This window comes from Euwallacea fornicatus, chromosome 12 (assembly GCF_040115645.1).
Source record: "Euwallacea fornicatus isolate EFF26 chromosome 12, ASM4011564v1, whole genome shotgun sequence".
Lineage (NCBI taxonomy): Eukaryota > Metazoa > Arthropoda > Insecta > Coleoptera > Curculionidae > Euwallacea > Euwallacea fornicatus.
Window position 1 is genome coordinate 314,525 of NC_089552.1, and position 18,927 is coordinate 333,451.

The 18,927-nt window shown below is 45.1% G+C and overlaps 1 protein-coding gene across 2 annotated transcripts in view; it reads left to right on the top strand.

Moving 5' to 3' along the window:
- Nucleotides 1-2,981: 2,981 nt before the first annotated feature.
- The window catches only part of LOC136342502 (uncharacterized), a 35,761-nt gene continuing 19,815 nt past the window's right edge, over nucleotides 2,982-18,927 (top strand). Inside the window, exons 1-2 of one of the 2 annotated variants that reach the window (XM_066288374.1) lie at nucleotides 17,679-17,988; nucleotides 18,044-18,197. In XM_066288374.1, the coding sequence (XP_066144471.1) occupies nucleotides 17,986-17,988; nucleotides 18,044-18,197 (157 nt within the window). In that variant the 5' untranslated portion in view covers nucleotides 17,679-17,985. Of the gene's footprint in view, nucleotides 3,239-17,678; nucleotides 17,989-18,043; nucleotides 18,198-18,927 lie in introns of those variants that run through there. The other variant, XM_066288375.1, reaches the window with a different exon arrangement.

The following is an 18,927-nucleotide window of genomic DNA, read 5'->3' on the forward strand; positions in this document are numbered from 1 at the left end:
AATAATATCCGGGACATTTTCAGATGGAAACATAGTTAGCACGGGATGCTCCATTTCTTTTTACCGTCGCATTGAATTATCGACGTTTCGTTAATGAACGGATCATTGGGAATACCGTTTCTGTTGGAACGTCGCTAGATGCACACCTCAGTATACCTCGGCGAGGATTTCTCACGCTTCAAACTAAATGTGTGTGTGTGTTTAAGGAATGTATTCGATGTAACCGAATATATCGAGCCATTTAATAACTTTTTTCGCTTTTAAACATAAATTATACGATCGCCACAACAAAGAGAAACCGGCGCTGACCGTCCAGAACTAAAAAAGCGACGATGAATTCCCGGTTTTCCCTGCCTGAGGAGGCTCTTGGCGGCGGCAATATATGATTTTACTATGGAATAGCTGGTTTGAAAACATAGGGGTTTTATTAATCACCCTAAAAGTTTAGAGCAGTAGCCTTCCGCTTTAATGTGTTGGAATGTGCCAACTAAACTTATGCCCGTAATAGATGAACAATAATCGAGGATTTAGAAGCTGAATCGTGTCATCCTAATTAGAGGGGCACCTCTTCATTCCCGGGACCACGATTTCGCCGCTTGATCAGTTCATTTGACGAAACAGAGTAAAAAGGCATAGCAACGTGATGGTGACGGACGAATGATCGGTACATCACGCCTGATCATTCTCGCGGAGGTGGTCGCAAACGTGAAAGAAGAGGTCCCAATAAAAATTCAAAATTAAACTTTCCGCTACTCGAAGACGTCAGGGCAATAAAACTAAATTACGACCGAGAAGAGTGAGTCACAGTCTATGAAAGATCATATTAAAATCCCCCAGAAAATGCACCGTATTTTTTCTAATATGTCACATGGCATTCCGACCTGCACGTATCAAACCGACGAGGGGGAGGAATTTCGAAATTTTCCGAACTTGTCTTCGAAAAAACGTCGAGCCAAAATCCATCGGAGTCGGTCGAGTCGTCCGTCGCGGTCGTGGAGGGAGTGAATGCGAAATTGTCATGGATAAATAATTTCATAAAGTTATACTCAGTTTACATTTGGTTTGCAGCGTCAGCAATTTAAATTGCCGGCAATCAGATAAACCGCCACTGAGGTAAGAGTAATCAATCAGTCGACGATGTAATAAAATTGGACAGTGAAATTCCACACTAGCAAAATGCGTTATTACCGATCCTTTTCCGTGATTGATTCACCGTTTTGGTGAAGGCACAGGGCGAAGCCGGCCGGTGGCGTGAGCTGTTGGCCGGTTTTAATCACGTGCGGGAACTAAGAGGTGCCGCGTACCTCGGAGTCCACGAGAAATCGCCACGATGGTCTGTGGCCACTCTGAGGCAAATGCGAAATAATGCAAAGATGTGTTTAACATTCGTGTTTCGAGACAGTGGACTACAACGCTGAGGCACAAGGCGTAAGTTTAATTTCGCTTCGAGCCGGGCTTAGGCTGAGACCTGCCGCTGCCACCAGTTAACGCCCGTCTGCTCGAAATACTTTCTCCCTAATCCAATATTTACTAACAACCAGTTTTCGCCGACTCTCCAATTTTAATTTCTGATTGCCCGATTCCTCAGTTTAATCCTCAGATTTGATGGACCCGAAAGACACCTTCATTTTAGAAATTACGAAACGAGTGCAATTTGTACCTAAATTACATTTTAAAACTAATTATTTGCTAGATAAGGCCGTTCCGAAGTATTGCTCAGTCTTAAGAATTAACCTGGAAAACGTGCCTCACGGAACTTACTTTCCATATCTAATACAATATAAATTATTTTAGGCATTACAGCTGTAATCCAGTTTACTTGAAACGGCGATATTTTAAAACATTATCAAGCAGTTTCCAACTTGTACAAAGTTTCCATACTTCTGACCAAAGGAATTTGTTCCACGAAGAGCAAAAATTTATTAAGGGGCTTCCTTCCTCCCCATGTTTCTCATAAAACTTGCTTTAGTAAATAATAAATGTATTACGTGTAATTTAATATTGCTAAAGCAATTTCTATGAGAGATGGACAATTGTGGACGTTACAAGTAGGGGGAACACCACCACGAGGATGTTGTCGCACTTTTTACCTACCGTTTGTCGTGGGCCGAACCTCTCCGAAGCTCCTATCACGTTCAGAAAAAGGGGGGGGGGGGTGATGTTTTACTTTCCAAAAAGATCAAAAGATGTAACAATTTTCCGCCCGCCCGTGGCCACTTGCTGTCCCCTGGATGTGTCAGCTTGTGCAAATGCCCCTATTGCACATTCGATAGCGCCAGCCCTGTGCGTCATTCGGACGTTGCGAGAGTCCGCCGAAGCTCTGACAAGGGAGCGCGCCACTGCTAGTCATACATTTGTAAGAAAACATTATGCCAATGCCCGGGGGTGTGTGGTGTGCTCGGAGCGTTGGCCACAATTTGAAAAATTACCCCGCACAAACGAAACGCAGGGGCGTAATGGACGAAATAATTTTTGTAAATTATCGAACCTTGAAACGGAAGTGAGGCAGCGGCGGGTACGCCACGGGGCAGAGCTGCCGCCGAGAAGGCCGCGGGCGAGTTTGTCGTCCTCGCCACTGTCAGGATTAGTCAACTTCACGTAAATGGCATGTGCGGCCCCCGGAGCCTCGGCTCTCGCTGTCACCGTGCCAGCCTCGGCCCAAAAGAAACCAGAACCATTCGCTTTCATAAAATATCGGAGGTGCAGTTGCCCTTTCAGGGACTTGTCCATTCAGCTCGCTCTAAAAGCACACGTTATTTCTTTATTACCTTCTCAACGTTCTCTTGATAAGAAATAAGAGACGCCCCCGCGGAATTTACGGCAGTTCTAATATCGATTGTGAGAAGTGCAAAAAAATCTCAAATAATCTTGAAAAACTTGGATGCACAACATCATGGGGCAAGGCAATCCGTGCTCGTGGGAGTGGCGTCGCCGTCGTCTGGTTCGGTAGCGCGCCCCGACGCACATCTCATTCAGTTTCCGCGCGCGAACCTTCAGCGTCGGAGCGGTTTGAGAATTTGGCGCTAAACTCGCCCTCGCTAATCTCGCTTTGTACCTAAAACACCCTTGAAAATGTGGAATTCCGTGGTGGTGCCATAACGTGGCTGCGAACACCGATTTATGACCGCGTTAAGTGAGTGGATGTTTTGGTTAGTTGAAATTTGTTACCAGCCCCAACTGGACATGGGAGTTTCAGTGAGACAGTGCCTGATTCTTGTATTTAGTATGACAATATTCGGTGAGTGGAGGCCTGCAAGTGGAGATATGTGCGCATATGATTTTAAGGCTTAAATTGGTGCAATTACCGGGTTGACGTAACATCAACGTTGGCAGGCGGAATAAGAGCAATCGCGGGTTGAAATTTGGCAAACGGGAAATGTGCAGTTTCTAGATAAAAGCATTCATATGATAATTTCGAAAGCTGGGCACATTTTGATAACTACATTAACGCTGTTTAACAGTTGGGTCGGTTGGAAACCCATTATCTATGGTGTATTGAAACGGGATGAAAGGGTGAATTTTTGCATCGTATCGACGCAACGCTGCTCCGGATCGCCAATTTCACGGGTTTTCCCGGCACTAAGATAACGAGTGCGGGACGATATAATAACAGGACACGGTACAACCGGAACACCTAAAACTTCTAATCCCACGAATCTGTCCGTCGTTACGTGCATTGATAATTAGCGGGCGCTGTTCAGCACTCTCACCGATTTCATGCCGAAATACACTAGTAAACATAAAATGCATTTCGGAGTACTTTAAATTGAAATCATAATGTGCATTTAAAGAGTCCCTGCAATCAATACCTGCCGACTGCAATATTATGGCTCGAAACTATAATAAATTTCCCTATATTAATTAAAGTACCTAGAATTCGGAAACGCACTTTATCGTCTCGAAATCAATAATGGCACAAAATTAGTTCGAGATTGAGGTTTATCCCTCCGCCGACTTTGAAGCGATGGAAAATCTCCCACTTCCACGGAGGGAACACTTCCGGATTGCTTAATTGCCATTTTTACCGTTGGTCCGCGACGTTTGCCCAAGTCGGAGCTGGCACTCCGGAATTCCTTCCCGGCACTTCCATAAACACCATAAAGAATTTGCCGCGCCCGAAACAGATTTTTTAGCCGGGACATTTCCCGTCCTCCAACACTGCGTTTTACTTGAATTTTTCGTCGGATAATGCCCATATATTACGTGGCGAAGTGTATATTGCACGAGACGACCAAAGTAAACGCCAAGGAAAACCTTCATACGGTGCCTGTTCACATGAGAGATATTAACCAAAAGAGGATCCGGTCCATTTTCGAAAAGTCCTTTCTTTCTTCATGGACATCGGCCTTTAATTATTCACCGAGTGTCTGGCACTTCAATGAACAGATGGACTACATCTACTGCATTATTTGCGGCACATTTCAGTTTTCTCCTATCTCGGATCATCGATTAAATCGGACAGAGACTTCGGCATCTATCGAGTTAGCGAAGTCCATTTTCTTTGAGAAATAATGCATCTTCCTTTGAAAAAACAATATTTTAAGGCGAAGCGCATCGCCTCCCTTCGGAAATTAGTTCGTTTGGCGGACTGCGCGCCACTGAATTTAGGGAAGTAGGACGTGGTGGGAAGACGGGAAGCGGGAGGGGGCGAGGAAAAATTCCGAATGTAATGAGTAATTAACGCCTTACAGCCTACAACAATGGATGGCAATAACAATATATATATATACATCACAATGATAACTAATAGAATTGTAAATTGCGTTGCTTATCTTGTCTTATATTGTGGCGTTTACCGTGAAACCTCCGAAACGATAACATAAATTAACATCGTTGATTTATCGCTGAAATATCACGATTTTGAGCCCACAAGCCAAGAATATATTGCCGATATTCGAAGATAAGATTTTTATTGCCATCAGCCGAGCTCGAGTGTGTGATTGAGTGCAAATAGAGACATTCGAATGCGGATTAACGTCTCTGGTGGCAAAGTTGCGAGGAGGTCGGCGCGATGATTGCGCGTTCCGCGAAATCTCGGAAAATAGCGACGACCTCGCAACGCCGCATCGAAAGTCGTCTCCCTTTGGTGGTGCGCCTCTGCTGAGCACAACTGCTCGAGAACCTGAGGCCCTTTTGGCGTTAAACGTGCGTTCGGAACCATCAGGTCGAACGCGGACAAGAGACGATCGTAATTGTGTGGTGTGCGATATGAGACGCGCTGCAGAGCACGTTAATTCCTCGTTCGATCCCCACTTAAGTTTACGCTACAAACTACAATCTCGTTTTCTAACCGGAATTAAATTCGCGTATTGTGTAGTCTGTCGCGGCGGCCGTTGCCTCGACCCACACCAAGCTCACTCCCTACAAGAGAAATATTTAGGCTCGTTCGGTCGCCGGTTCCGATTAAGGAAACTCTCGCTCTATTGATCAAAATCAAAATGGAACGCTCAATACCTCGAAAATTGAAGTTCATAATTGCGTTCATTTTTGATCTGGGAATGATCGACCCATTTTTTTAATTGGGCCTAAATGGAAAATTCGCGCAGAGATCTTGATGCCGACGCCCTTAAATTCTGGCAAATCTGCAGAGATTTAAATTAATGGACTTTTATCAGGGCTCTAACTAGGACATTATTCAAGCTTTGTTACCTCACGTGTGGACGAAAGAGGAGGGCGGAAGGCCTAGAAAAAAATTATACACTTTCAAGTATTTATTCGATCGAGTCCTCTTTCCGTTTAAAGGGGGGCGATGCGTTGGACAGCTAAGAGGCGATACGAACCGACTTTTCTACTCGACGAACGTACGCGCGGCAAAAGGAACGCGCGGCGTATGAAGCACGCGCCAATTATCTACGCGCTATTGTACGGATTCGTTGCGCGTAGGCGCGTGGCGGACGCCTCATCGCCGAATTTCCATTACGTCGCCCGACAATTCCGTACGCTCAGAAAGAAATGGGCCGTTATAAAATGTGTCGCACCTTTAAAGTGCCAATCGATCAATCAAAAACAAATCAAACACGTGACCGAGCACTCAATACTCATGCCGCAAACAGACCTCTTGGCTTAAAAAATAATATAAAGAGTATCCATAAATCATCTGGAGAACCTCCCCATCGCGAGGCATTAAAAAGTGGTTAAGATATGACGTGATATAGGGAGATACGAAAAAGTTTCTTTCAAGCTTCCTGAAGAAAATCATGACAAGCATTTGATGATACATAAGGGCGAATTCGCAACTTTTAAATAAAATGTAGTAATATATTATGCACGAAAGTGATGTATAGCGGGGAAGGTTCGTTCCCAGTATTCTCAGTTTCCTGACTGTTTGATGGATGTATGTTGTAAGTTGGATACGTAGGAAACATTGTTCGTGTTTGGATTTCGTGGACGAATTTAAGACACTAAGTGTTTGATTACCTTCATCTAGCGCACATTCTCGCCGAAACACAATTAAAGGCTTTCCCCGCAACGTCTGATAACTTGCACATACAGGGTGTGTCAGAGCTGTTCTCCCAGCTACTGGCCGTGGGCGCCAGTGACTGACCTGAAAAATGAAGTTTACATGAGCGAATGTCTAATTGCCCTCCAGGTTCGAGGTACAGAACGTTGAAATTTATAATTTTCACTTCCAAATGGCTCTAAGTTTGTTTAACGAATTTCGCAATTGAGTTTAAAACATCGGTGGGTGTAACATAAAAAATGATCAGCCTCGACCATTCGCCAGTGGCGGAGACGCGAGCGTGTAGCACTCCGTGTGAAGTAGTCCGTCAGGCGTGCCAATGCGTTGGACCAATATTTCGTTCCTTTTTAGTTTATTGCATTTCGAGTCGTTTTATCACAAAAAATCGTGACTCCCAACGTTAAAGGTCGGCCTTGGGATTCACCCACGGCCATCGGTCGACGATTGGACGATCGGTTTTTGGGGAGATTACGTCAATTCGCGTCGAATTCTCGATACGGTCGAAGTGGGGAAAGTTTATGATTAACGAAATTCAATTACTAAGTCGATCGTCCATTGGCGATCGATGGTGTGATCAAGTAATTATTTTCGGCGAAGATCCACCTCGACCTCGTCGCTTTTGCAGCGGCTTCGCTCCTGCCCCTCTGACGGTTCCGCTTCACGGCCGCGTCAAGTGGTACGTTTCGTGGCGCTGACGGTACCGGCAACTTCGGCTTCGCCACGCACGTTGGAGGCGAATCGTCGGTCGGTTCTTCGCGATCTTTCCAGTTTCCCAAGAAAACGTGACTTTTCCGTTTCGTTTAAAACGATGCTCATAAAAGCGTTGCAAGCATTCGCACATGCTTCAAAAATGTGCACAAAATCGATGTCCGTCGTGAGATTCTAACTGCCGCGAACGGGGCGCTTATTATGTGTAACTCATTCCGTGGAATTTCGCACTTCACATTAAATAATATTACGTTTTTCTAGGCTGTCGTTAAGGCTTTCTGTTTCATCTCCATTTTTAGCGCGTCTACTAACTGGATAACGTCTCAGCAGTTATCTGATACGCTCGTTCGTTAACCTACCCGAAAATGTAAATTTTTCATTACTTTATTAACACAAGCTCTCCCCTTTTTGTGGCACAATTAATGTAGTCATTTGATGTTAAATAATTTGGTTTCGGCTTTTTGCTCAGATGACAAATCTCGCGTTGAGGAATTAACATTTTTGACACGGTTTTGTCCAAAAGCGCTTTTCGGGCCATCGGTTTTTGTCCACGTTCTCGTGGGCGTTTAGGGGGAGGCGCCCGTCTCATCAAGGAGCTCGCCGGCTATTTTTAAATTCTTGATTAGCAATAGGGCGAGACGCGGCGATCAATCGTGACGTAAACAATACGAATCTAACTTGCAACGCCGCGTATTTGACCGATCAAGGGGAAGAATACGGCGAACGGTCCTGTAGCCTGCATTTTGAGAAAACGCAAACGTCTGCCACAAGTAGGACTTCCGCCGGGTAAGATGATGGAAATATGCGATAATTTTCCATTGCAGGGAGGAGGTTCGGGTCTTGGTCTCGCGAACAATATGATTTTAACCTTCCGGGCAATTGAAACGATGCTTTTGCTAAAATCAGCAACGAGGCATGCCAAAACAGTCTCCCGTGTGGTATTCTTGTTACGAACAATTTGGCAAGTTGAACTACTGGGATTCTCTTGAAATGTTAACAAAAAGTTCAGCTTAATTTCATCAGAAACTGTAGGATTCTTTTTCCGCTTTAAACTTCGTACATGTTCGAATTTAATTGATTGTTTTTCAATTTGACTGACCGTTTGCGTTGCAACTGGAGGAATATCTGGACAGTTTATACAATATGTTGCTGGGAGAAATGCGAGTTATTAAATCTTGGTGCTTCGAAAAAAGAAAAAAAAAAAAAAAAAATGATAATTAGTGCCCCACACACCGGCGAGGCCTGTCGGAGAGGCGGAAGCCCACGGTATTCTCAGTGGAGGCGAAATGAGGACGATACACGCCCTTTATCAAAGGCTTTGAGGAAAACCTGGGAAGTATCGTTGGAAAGGCGAAAATTAGCAGTTGACATGAATGTACGGGGGATGAGCACGCGAAACGTGTGAAACATTCCGAAATTCCTCTTCTCACTTGTCAAGGAATCATAGCTTCTTTTCAACGCGGAAGGTCCTTTAGATTTCTCATCTAGAGGCGTTTCTGTCGGACGGACTCACTGCTCCCCGTCATCGCCTTTGCCCCCCCAAACAGGAAGAACGGTCAAACCCGCCTCAAACCTTCGGAAGACATTTAATCTCTTCTACCCAAAGGCGCGTCATTGAAGATTTGGGGAAACAGCTATTAAGTTTTAGGTTAGTAATTACGTCTATTAATAATACACCCGTAGTAGTATTTTCGGCTCGATTTTCGGTTGCTCACAAAACCTGCGGTTGGCATTCCGAGAGAAACTGTATGCCCCAACATATCCATTTACTGATTAATTTACATCCCCGGGGATAGGTTAGAGTTTCGAATTGGAGGATTATGGAAATTGAACATCTTAAGGGCTTACAAAGTGGCAAACTTCAGTTTCAATTTTAAAGAGCGACAAGGGGATTGATTCAAAACCGGAGAAAATATTACGCGGGTACCGGAGGATTTATGCCATTGATTTATTTTCCCAGCGGTAATGTTCACCTTCCTTTCGGGGGGAGAAGCGCGCGGGGGCTCGGGGGTATGTATTTTTGTATTGGGGTTTTTAGGGTAAAAGCGTTTGTTATAGAAATTACAAGTCCGCGATTCGAAGCGGAAGCCCCGAAGGCGCTTTATTAAAAAATGTAATTTGTGTGAAAGTATTGTGAATTGTTGAAAGGGGGAATTCCTGCGTTGACACACTACTTTCGCGTGCTCACAGCAGTGCCGGCGACTCACGTGGCTCATTGACCACCGCTTCTTGCTTCGTTAATTACGCAATTTGAGCGAACTTTAAATCCTGTTGTGCCGATTTCACATGCAACTTCTGCGAACCCTCGAAAAATTACAGAAAACAAAAGCTTCCTCGCGCAAAAAAAAAACAAAAAAAAAAAAACGGAATTAAGGTTTGTCTTCAATTCCGGCGCTGTATTTACCGCATTGCGGTCACTGCTCGTCATCATCCATCTTAACAATTAAGCCCTTGTCACCTTGTCACCTGTTAAATTATCACCGACCCCTCTTTCTCGTTTTTTTTTTTTTTTAACCTTACCTATATATTTCATTTCGGGACTTAATGGAACGCTCCATCAAAGTAGCCATAATCTAGTTCGAAATTACCTTTATTTGCAACAGTTCGCGATGGGCCTCGCAGGATCGTTGGCACGATTCATTTTTGGCATCTCGTTCGCAATGCAAATGCAAAACGTTCGTTTTTCAAAAAGGAACTCGGGTATTCAGTTAACGGTTCTCCGACCGGCAAAATTGTTCGCGTAGACGACGAAACGGAAAACCGGCCCGTGCCGTTCCGATCGATTCGACGTTCCGGAGCCCGATTTGAAACGAAACAGTTCAAAAACTGTCGGACCCGCAGTTGAGTCGATTCGTTGCCGTTCGACGCTGTCGCGCTTCGAAAAATTTGCACACGCTGTATAAATCTGCGTATTTTCATCGCATTTTTCGCGACCCACCACCTGTGCCCTAATGCAGGTGAGGTCTCAAGATTCCGTGGTGATGCGAGACGGAAGGAAATCGAATTTCAAGGGTGAGGAGATCGAGGTCTCATGGCGGCGCACGTAGAGACTGGGGCAATTTAAGTGACGTCAAAACTGGACGAAAAGTGTTTACATGTCAATTCCAAGTATGTTTCAGCCGGGCGTAGTAATTATCGCCTCGTTAGCTCCAGAGAAAACGATTCCAGGTTTGAAGTTCGTGTAATATTTGATTTGTATCGAGGACGTCGCTTCCGAAACCGCCGCCATAACGTCTCGACGAGCCGCCACGTCCAAGAATGCTCTCGAAGGGAAGATTTGGGAGTCGTTCCGAGCCTTTGGCCGGTCGTTCTTGGTGGAGAGCAACGCCGTAAGCCTGCGGCTTCTTCCACGAACGACGGTCGTCTGCCCACGTCGGTGGTTCATGCTCGGACTCGAAAAACGACTTTAAAGAACTGACGCCGACATGCTGCCCCGTTGGAGGCCGAAAGATACTGGCAATGCCGTTCTTGGAACTTGCGACATGTCTGAGCGGAAGTTTTAGTTTCCGAAGTTCCATGTTAAAATTTATAAAAGTTCATTGGTGTGAAGTTTCACTTATTCCCTGCGAATTTCCCCTGGATTTTATCTCGGTAATTTTGAGCGAAAATTGCCGAAAGTCTCATTGACAAAGTTTAGGGAATACAAATTAGTATTCCATATCTAAAGCAATTTTCCCTATCTGCAAGTTCGGAATGCATGTTAAAATAACAGTTGGGCTTAAACATACAAAATAATGCACGTTATTATTATTGTTATATTTGTTGTTGCAATAAATGCGTTTCTTAATGAATAATCAATTATGTAATGTACCGTGGGCCTGTCCCGGTTATTTTACGGGCGCAATAAAATGATTTTAAAATTTTATTTTCACTTTATGCACATAAATTATTTCATTTTCTGCTCTCGAAATAACGGGGACTGGGTTCACCGAAAAAAAAAAAATTTTTTTTTTTTTTTTTTTGAAAATCGTGGGGTTTCCCGTCGCGTTCTCGCGGTCTCAAGTCGTTCCAGTCACTTAAAAGAAAAAAAAATGTTACAACGCACACGTTTAATGCAGAGGAAATTACCATCGCCAAGCCGCCAAACAAGAAAATTCTCAATTTCTACTACTTACCTCTGTTCAAAATATTAAAAGAAAACCTCATTATGTAAATAATCTCCAGGCATAAAAGGTTTTAAATTCCCCAAGGGGATTTATTGCTCAATTCCACTGAAAGGGACTGGTAGTAAGTATTCATTTCTGGAGCACTCGAGATTTATTTAGATAATCGTTGGTTTTTCAAAAGAAATCTGCTCATTTCGAGGACTTTTCGGTTCTTATTTAAATAAGACGCACATTAGCCGGCAATAAGCAATTATCGATCGTTCGGCTGTCCGCGTGGACGATGGGGCCAAAAGACCATACGTATCGATTAAATCATCAAAGTTGATTATGCACGGCCGTTCGGGCTTTTTTTTTTTTACATAAATATGACTTTGCAGGCGGCACAGTTGATTATATCTACATTATCAATTCCGTGTCACGCATACGGATGTGTCAGATTATGTTATCTGTGTCACACGATTTTTCTGGTCACGTTCTAATAGAACCGGCTCCGTGCGGGGGCCAAACTCCGACTTTGAATACGTACGACGGCAGTTTATACATTGCTCGTTTCACACGATCCGATGAGCTGACGCCTGTCTCGTGCGTCGCTCAACGGTCCGCCGCGTTCTCAGAATCTGAGCCGGGACGCGGACGATTCGACGAATAGCGCGCGGCGAGCGAGGAACGCGACGTTCGTCGCAGCCCTGGCGCGACCTTCCGACTTTTTCGCACGTTCGTTCCGCACTTCCGCGCCGCGCCGAGAGTGGAGACGCATCCCGGCGGCGTGCGCGGCGATGCAGTAATCAAACCGAATTTTAGTATTCCCAAATCCATCTTAATTAATTAACTTATAAGAAGCAGTAAAGTTCAGTCTCCATTTTCGTATCAAACATTAACAGAATTTTGCTTTTAGTTTCCTGGCAAAATTGTTCGCTACTATTAAATTCCCTCTATAAGTGACACCACTTCACGAACTCCAATTTCACGTATCCACGAGTAATTGTATTACATGGAAGTGGCGTCCAGAATAGCTTTCCAGCTTCAATCGGCAACATTAATCATTATTCCAAGCCTAGTTCAATCCCAAGTTCCCATTCTTTCCGGCAATATCAGGGATATGTGTGATTCTCCGCTCGACTGACTTTTCGCTTTCCTCCGGGTCCTCAGTTTACAAGGAACAATGTAAGGATGACTGGACGAATTTTCTTGGTTAGTTTATCTTTAAGAGTTGAGTTTATATCAAAGTTACATCGTGTATATCCGACGAAAACTGGGAAGTTGGATTTCCCGAAGCTGGACATAAAACGTTTCAAGTTGTCGCGCAGAACTTGAGAGCGTTGCGAAATGTGCAAGTGATTTGTAATGACCTGATTATCTCCGTGAGACGAAAGAAGCGTACGGGGGAAAAATGTAAATATGAGTTACTGCGGCCGACGTTCGCGAATTGAAATGTTCGCACTCAGGAGATGCCGGAACGTAACCAGTCGCGTTATGACTGCGAATGGAAGGAAACGGTGTCATTTGACCTTAAAAACCGCCAAACATTCACGATAGGCGGGATTTTCGTCACGTTCCGCGACACGCAAGATGCTCCGCTCGTCCCCGAACCGCTTCGCGTTCGCGGGCACTGCGACTGGGCGCGACGGACTAAAATTCAGCCCCCGGACCGCAAGAATCGCCGGAAAATCGTCTTCGTCGCACCGTCCCCTCTGTGTCCAGATCGTACTTCGGACGTGAATGATTTTAACGTTTCGAGGTATCTCGTCCGTCTCTTCGTCGCATGTTCCCTCCCCCCCGCTAGATCGGTTCATTAAGTGTCAACGAAAATAAGGGGCGATCGCCGGAAAAACCGAAGCGGACGATAAAATATTAAGGGCGCATCCTAGATAGATTCATCTTCTATCCATTGTCAATGCGAGATGTTTGATGATAAATAGAAAATCGCCTAATAGACGCCCCACGTTCACGACTCGCTGCACCTTCCCGCGGTGCCCCGAAGATCTGGAGATTTCTCCACATTTCTCAAAAGTAGTCGAAAGATAATTCGTTTTAGCGGGGACGCCGGAATCGATACGAACGTAGGCCTGCTGGGATCGATAACGATCAGTGTTAAATACGACGAAAGTCTGAGAAGCCACTTTGCTTAATGAACTGCTCCATTATAGAAGATTATTATTCAGGTCACTTGGAAAACATCTGTAATCCATTAAACCTATCAAATCAAGCTACATTTCAATTAAACAGTTACCTTGTTTGGTGCTTAGGCCGGGCTGCAAGTTTGCCCTCCACTTACCGTTAAGCTTATGATTGTGACAGACCAGAAACTTAAATTTCGGATCGCATTTAACCCCCCGTCACGGAGGTGAACCGTTTCAGGCCGGACCCCCGGACACTGGACGCGTTTGTTTCGAACCCGAACGTCCCGACTTAAGTGCAATTCGAAAAATCATTAATAAAAAACTTTCGGGTCTCTTAACATGGAAAAAGGGGACCGGGCAAGTGGATCTTTGTGTGCCCTAATCACTGCGGTCGTTGCGACCCCGGCTTGACCGCCTTAAATTGTCGTGAATATAAATCGAGAAGGTAGCCGTAATGACTCTCGTTAACTATCCGATCTCTGAAATAATGGCCTGGAAAATAATTTCAGAGTGGTCTACTTTAGATAACAACTTTCGTTGGGTTGTACACTGGATGGCAAATGGCTATCGGTTTCCCGACCATTCCCGGCGAAATATAACTGTGACCTTTGCTCGCGTCAGCCAAAGTAAATTGTATCGGTTTAAATCAAAGATATCTGTTAACTTGCGGGCTCACACTCGAATTAAATGTAGACTCTTCCGCAATTCGGAATTAGAATTCTGTCCACCCTCAGCTTCGAGAGGGAAGCAATTTGCATGGAAAATCGAACATCCCTATGCATTTTAAGTTTATGCCTTCAAGCCCCGTTGTCCCATGTAATAAATAACCTATATGTGCCCAATAAGGTGACGTTAATGGAGGGAGACCTCCGAACCGGAGGACCCTACTTTTTATGTTATCCGAGTCACAGCTGGTATAAATTGATCTCACGTAACATACTGTAAACAATTTGGGATATTGAAATTCTAGGTTTAGCCATAAGCGAATCCGATTTCATCAAACTTAGATCATGTTTAATGCATTCCAATCGTGCGGTTTTAAAACTCTTCGCGGTTCGAATACACTTCAAAACAGTTATTTGAAACGATAACACGCCGATATCACTTCGAAAGAAGTTTTATGGCGGACTACTGCACTAGAAACTACACCAGAAGTTGCAGTGAATCTCGTTAACTTTAATATGAGTTAGATTTAATCTCAGATAAATGGGAAATAATGCAGCAGAGCGTAAAACCTATTTGAGCGATTTGAATTTTGCATCAACGAAAAGCGATCTCGGATGCACGTGTGTAGTTAAGTAATGACGAATGAAAGTGTCGCGATCGTTCGCCCGAGCACCGGCACGGGTGTGCGGAAATCGCCGACACTTTTCGCACGACGCAGTACCTTCCGGAGGCTGCGCGAGCTTCGTTCCCGCGTCCTGCGCGGAGGAACCCGACACCCAAGTCGCGGGAAAGGAGGGGCGAGGCGGGCTCTCTCTCTCTCTCTCTCTGGGTGAAATGCGAAAATGAACAAGTGCACTTTTTAAAGAAAATACGCTTGAATGCTAAATCATCGGTTTACTTTGAAACATGAACGGTTTCGTGTGTTCCGCGTGTTTATATTTTCCGAACAAAGAAAATTGCCGCCATACATGCCAGCTTATCCGATTTCTGGTATTTTTGGTTTCGCTTTCCCTTGCCATCGTTTGCGCTTTATCCCGGAGTTCATCGGCGGCGAGGGACATTTTTCGAAAGCTGCAGTCGAAATTCGATTTTCACTTGCGCCTGCCGCACAACTGCTCGTGCAATTCGCACGCTTTACGCCACGAGTGCGTAAGGCGATTGGCCCGCAACGCTTCGCGACGCGAGCCAAATGGGAAAATCCGTCTGGAGCGTTATGTGCCTACTCGTCCTTGAAACCAAGCGCCCCGTGTTACGCCTACGGATCTGTTCCCCTTGCATTGTTCCCATTCGATTTCTCGTGAAAACCTAATGGTGACGTCGCAGCGCAGTCAGAGTACTGGGTCGTTTAAGGAACGTCATCCCTTCGTCTGCCACGACGAAATCATCAAAATGCGGTCAGCTTAGACCAAAGGTCTAGGATCCGTTTGAATCACTAGCCGCCCTTAATGTAACGCGACCGCAGGGAACTGGCCACGAATTGGGATACACTACTTCTGTTCAACTTCTCGATGGTACAAGAACGAGACAACGCTGGGCGCTAATTATGGGTTCCTTCTCGTGTCGGCTTCAGACGGGAAATCTGTGTGCCTCCCGTCGAGGGAATACCTCTTTCGAGGAGTTCCGAGTAGCTCAAGTGCTACTGCTTACCGTCTCGTTAAGGGCAGTTCGTAGATTTAACCGAACTTAGGCCTTTAACCCAGTAACTTGCGGTACCGAACGAATAGATAATGGCTAGATGCAGCAAATAGCTTAATTGTTCTGTGATATTTGAGGAATGTTCCGTGAGAACAGAGGTGATACGGGAGGTACATTGCGTTAACGATGTGCTCCGGATAAATTCACGTTATCAGCTGCACGCCCATGGTTTCGCGGTGGCACAAGCAGTCAAGACCCTTTCATTCATACACGCATTCACGTTCCAGACTCATAGAGATTCCATTATCCTAGATTCATTCAAATTATCATTAGTGTTAAGGGGTTCCTCCGACAAACGAAACCGACAGTTTGGTTTACGAAAATGGACCGTATTAAATTTCACTCGTTTTAATAATGACGGAACTTGTTGGGCCAAGTGTGAAGAGGGAGATTGCGCTCAGTTGGGGCGGGTTACGGGCTACGATTCGGATGACACATCCGACACCGCTCCAGGACGCAGAGAAGAAAAAAGAGGGCGAAATTACTTCGATCATCCCTCAAGTACCGGACGCGAGGAATTCCAACCAGGGGCGCACCACCACCAAGGGCCTTCGCGGGCCGCGATTTGCGGCACGCGGCGCGGCCATCCGGCGAATACCTACACGAGGCGCTTTCCTGCGAATACCGCGCAGGCCCGGCGAACCGCCGATCGCGGCAATGGTGCCACTCGGAAGCGGTAGCACGTTTCCCAGCCACGAAGGACCCTTGGATGCGGCCTTACGGGCGTCGCGGTCTGGCACCCGGAAGGTATTCTCAGAAGGAGTGTCGAAGTACATGGGCGCAGCTTACGGGATAAAAGTGCAAGCAACTAACAACTGACAAAAAAAAAAACAATAAGTTATTATTAAAGTCCCCAACGATTGGATCGTTAAATGTTGCTGAATCTCCCGTGCTCCAAACCATCGTACTACCTTTCCCCGTTGGAATCGCTAGGGGAGTACGAAGTTGTGGGGGAGTTGTCTCGATCCCGGGAAATCTACATCGCGGCGTCGACAACGTAGAAAACGCCGGCTGGTGTCTCGACGGAAGGAAAACACACAAGCAACGCGGCCGAACGCGATCCGAGGATGGTGGTCGTCACGACGTATAACAAGCTTTTTCCGGTTAACTACCCTGGTCCCTCCCCGAGTGATTCCGTTCTCCTGCTTCGAGGCAATAAGCTCAATAAGGGTTTTCTTTCGGCGCAAAGTGTCTGCTTTCACATGTTTACATTTATTTAAGTGGGGCGAAACTCGAGCGTTTCTTTTCCACGGCCCCTCTGCACGGTGAGATTTTCTTAACTGAATTAGGGCAATTAGAGAACTTGCCAGGAAAGTTATGCCGAAATATTTTGGCAGGCGTTACTTACAGGCACCCGGAACATATTGCGTTTTCGAGAAATGAGCTGCATAAACAGTGACTTCTGGCACAACCTCAATAACTTAGAGGAACATATAAACACCCGCAGTAAACTCTTAAAGTTTTGTCTCAATCGGTTTAGTTTCGGAGGTAATTCGCTGGCAGGTGTGTTTTAGTATTCCCCCAACTAGAATTAGCGAGCGAATTATGCTCTTTGTAAGAAGGCAGGTTAACTTAGTCGAATAAAAGGTGTTGAGGATTAAGTGAGCTTCCCTTCTTGGAGTAGAGCTTCGCTGAGGGAACTTTAAAACGCAATTTATATAAATTGGACACAACGAAACAAATTTTCTATTCGTGATTTACTTGACACGAGGGATAATAAGCGGCTTAATTATATTATTTGGTTAATTAGCCAGTGAAAATTTAACCACAACAGTAATTAATCACGATGAACAGTTCCAATACATTAGCAGAGCATATTCACCGCTAAAATTAATTTAATTCTCTCGGAAGCATTCGAAGTGGATTTTATCGCAATTCTCCAGGCCTGACTCACACCGTCAGAAATGTTAAAGATTATAAATGGAATTTATTGTTTACGTCAAGCTTATTAATTTCGCGAGCAGACGACTTCGGGCAGAGGCATCTTCTTCCTGCAAATATTAAGAAATTCTTTAAGCCCTACGGGAAATCAGTGAACATTAATTCGCCTATGAGAAATTCAGAAATCAATAACAGTGCTTTTTCCCACCGTCCCTTAAAGGCACGATACATCATGCCGTAAACACATATCAGGGCCCGCGCGCGTGTGTGTGTGTGTGTGTGTGTGGCAAAATCGTTATTCGCGCCGCGACATTTGTTATTGAATTATGTGCCAATTCCATTAGCAAACATGGTAAGTTTCCCATTCTTTCATGGGCGAGATTTCATTAGCTGTCTAGTCATTTTAGGTCGATCCTTTCGCCGTCCCGAGTCGGGACACTGCTCGGGCCGCAGCGGCTGTGCGACTCTCGACGTTAAAATTGAACAAGAGTCCCCAGCTCGGATGCGGTAGAATAAAGAAGCAAATCATCATAAAAGAAGAGAAGCGAAGCATTTTACCTGGTGCATGTATACCTGCTGCTGTGCGCTCGGATTCGTAAAAGTACCGAATTTAAGAACGAAACGTTCCTTAAACACAAACCACAAATCCTGAGAGGCCATAAACCTTGTAATACGTCGTGGCAGATAATGCAGCGGAATAACCTCGAAGATCCTATTATTTTGCATAAATAAAAGGAGAATCTAAATATAAAACTCCCATAAACCCCGAACCGAAATAGAACTCGTTACGCGGAAGTACCTATCCATCTTGGTTCTGCTTAATTCGATAAATTCTGCATCGCTAATAAAGAGCGACTGAATCCAGAGGACGCCGAGGCACGAAGGATGTTGCGCTCCCTGTGCGGGAAAATGAATAAAAGAACTTGTGTGGTAAACAATCTAAGCACACTTTTAAGCAAATGCTTAAATTTCGTCGGATGTAAAAACCGCAAAGTGCTCAAAGGGGCCACATTTCCCTGGATTGTTTTTCTTTGCCTCGGCGAACTCGGCCGAGGGGTTCGGGGGGAGGGGGCTGAAAAAAAGGAACGTTGCAAAGTCGAAATATCGGGACAAAACCGACGAAAGGCACAGATACCTACCCGGTGATCGTTCGAAAGGAATTGTGCTCGATTTGTGGCCCGGTCGATGCGGATCGGTCCGGTTTCCACGCGCTTCTCCAATGCCTTCCGCTCGCGCCTGAGTTAAAAAAAAATAATAATAATAATGTAAAAATAATTATAAACTTGAGAAA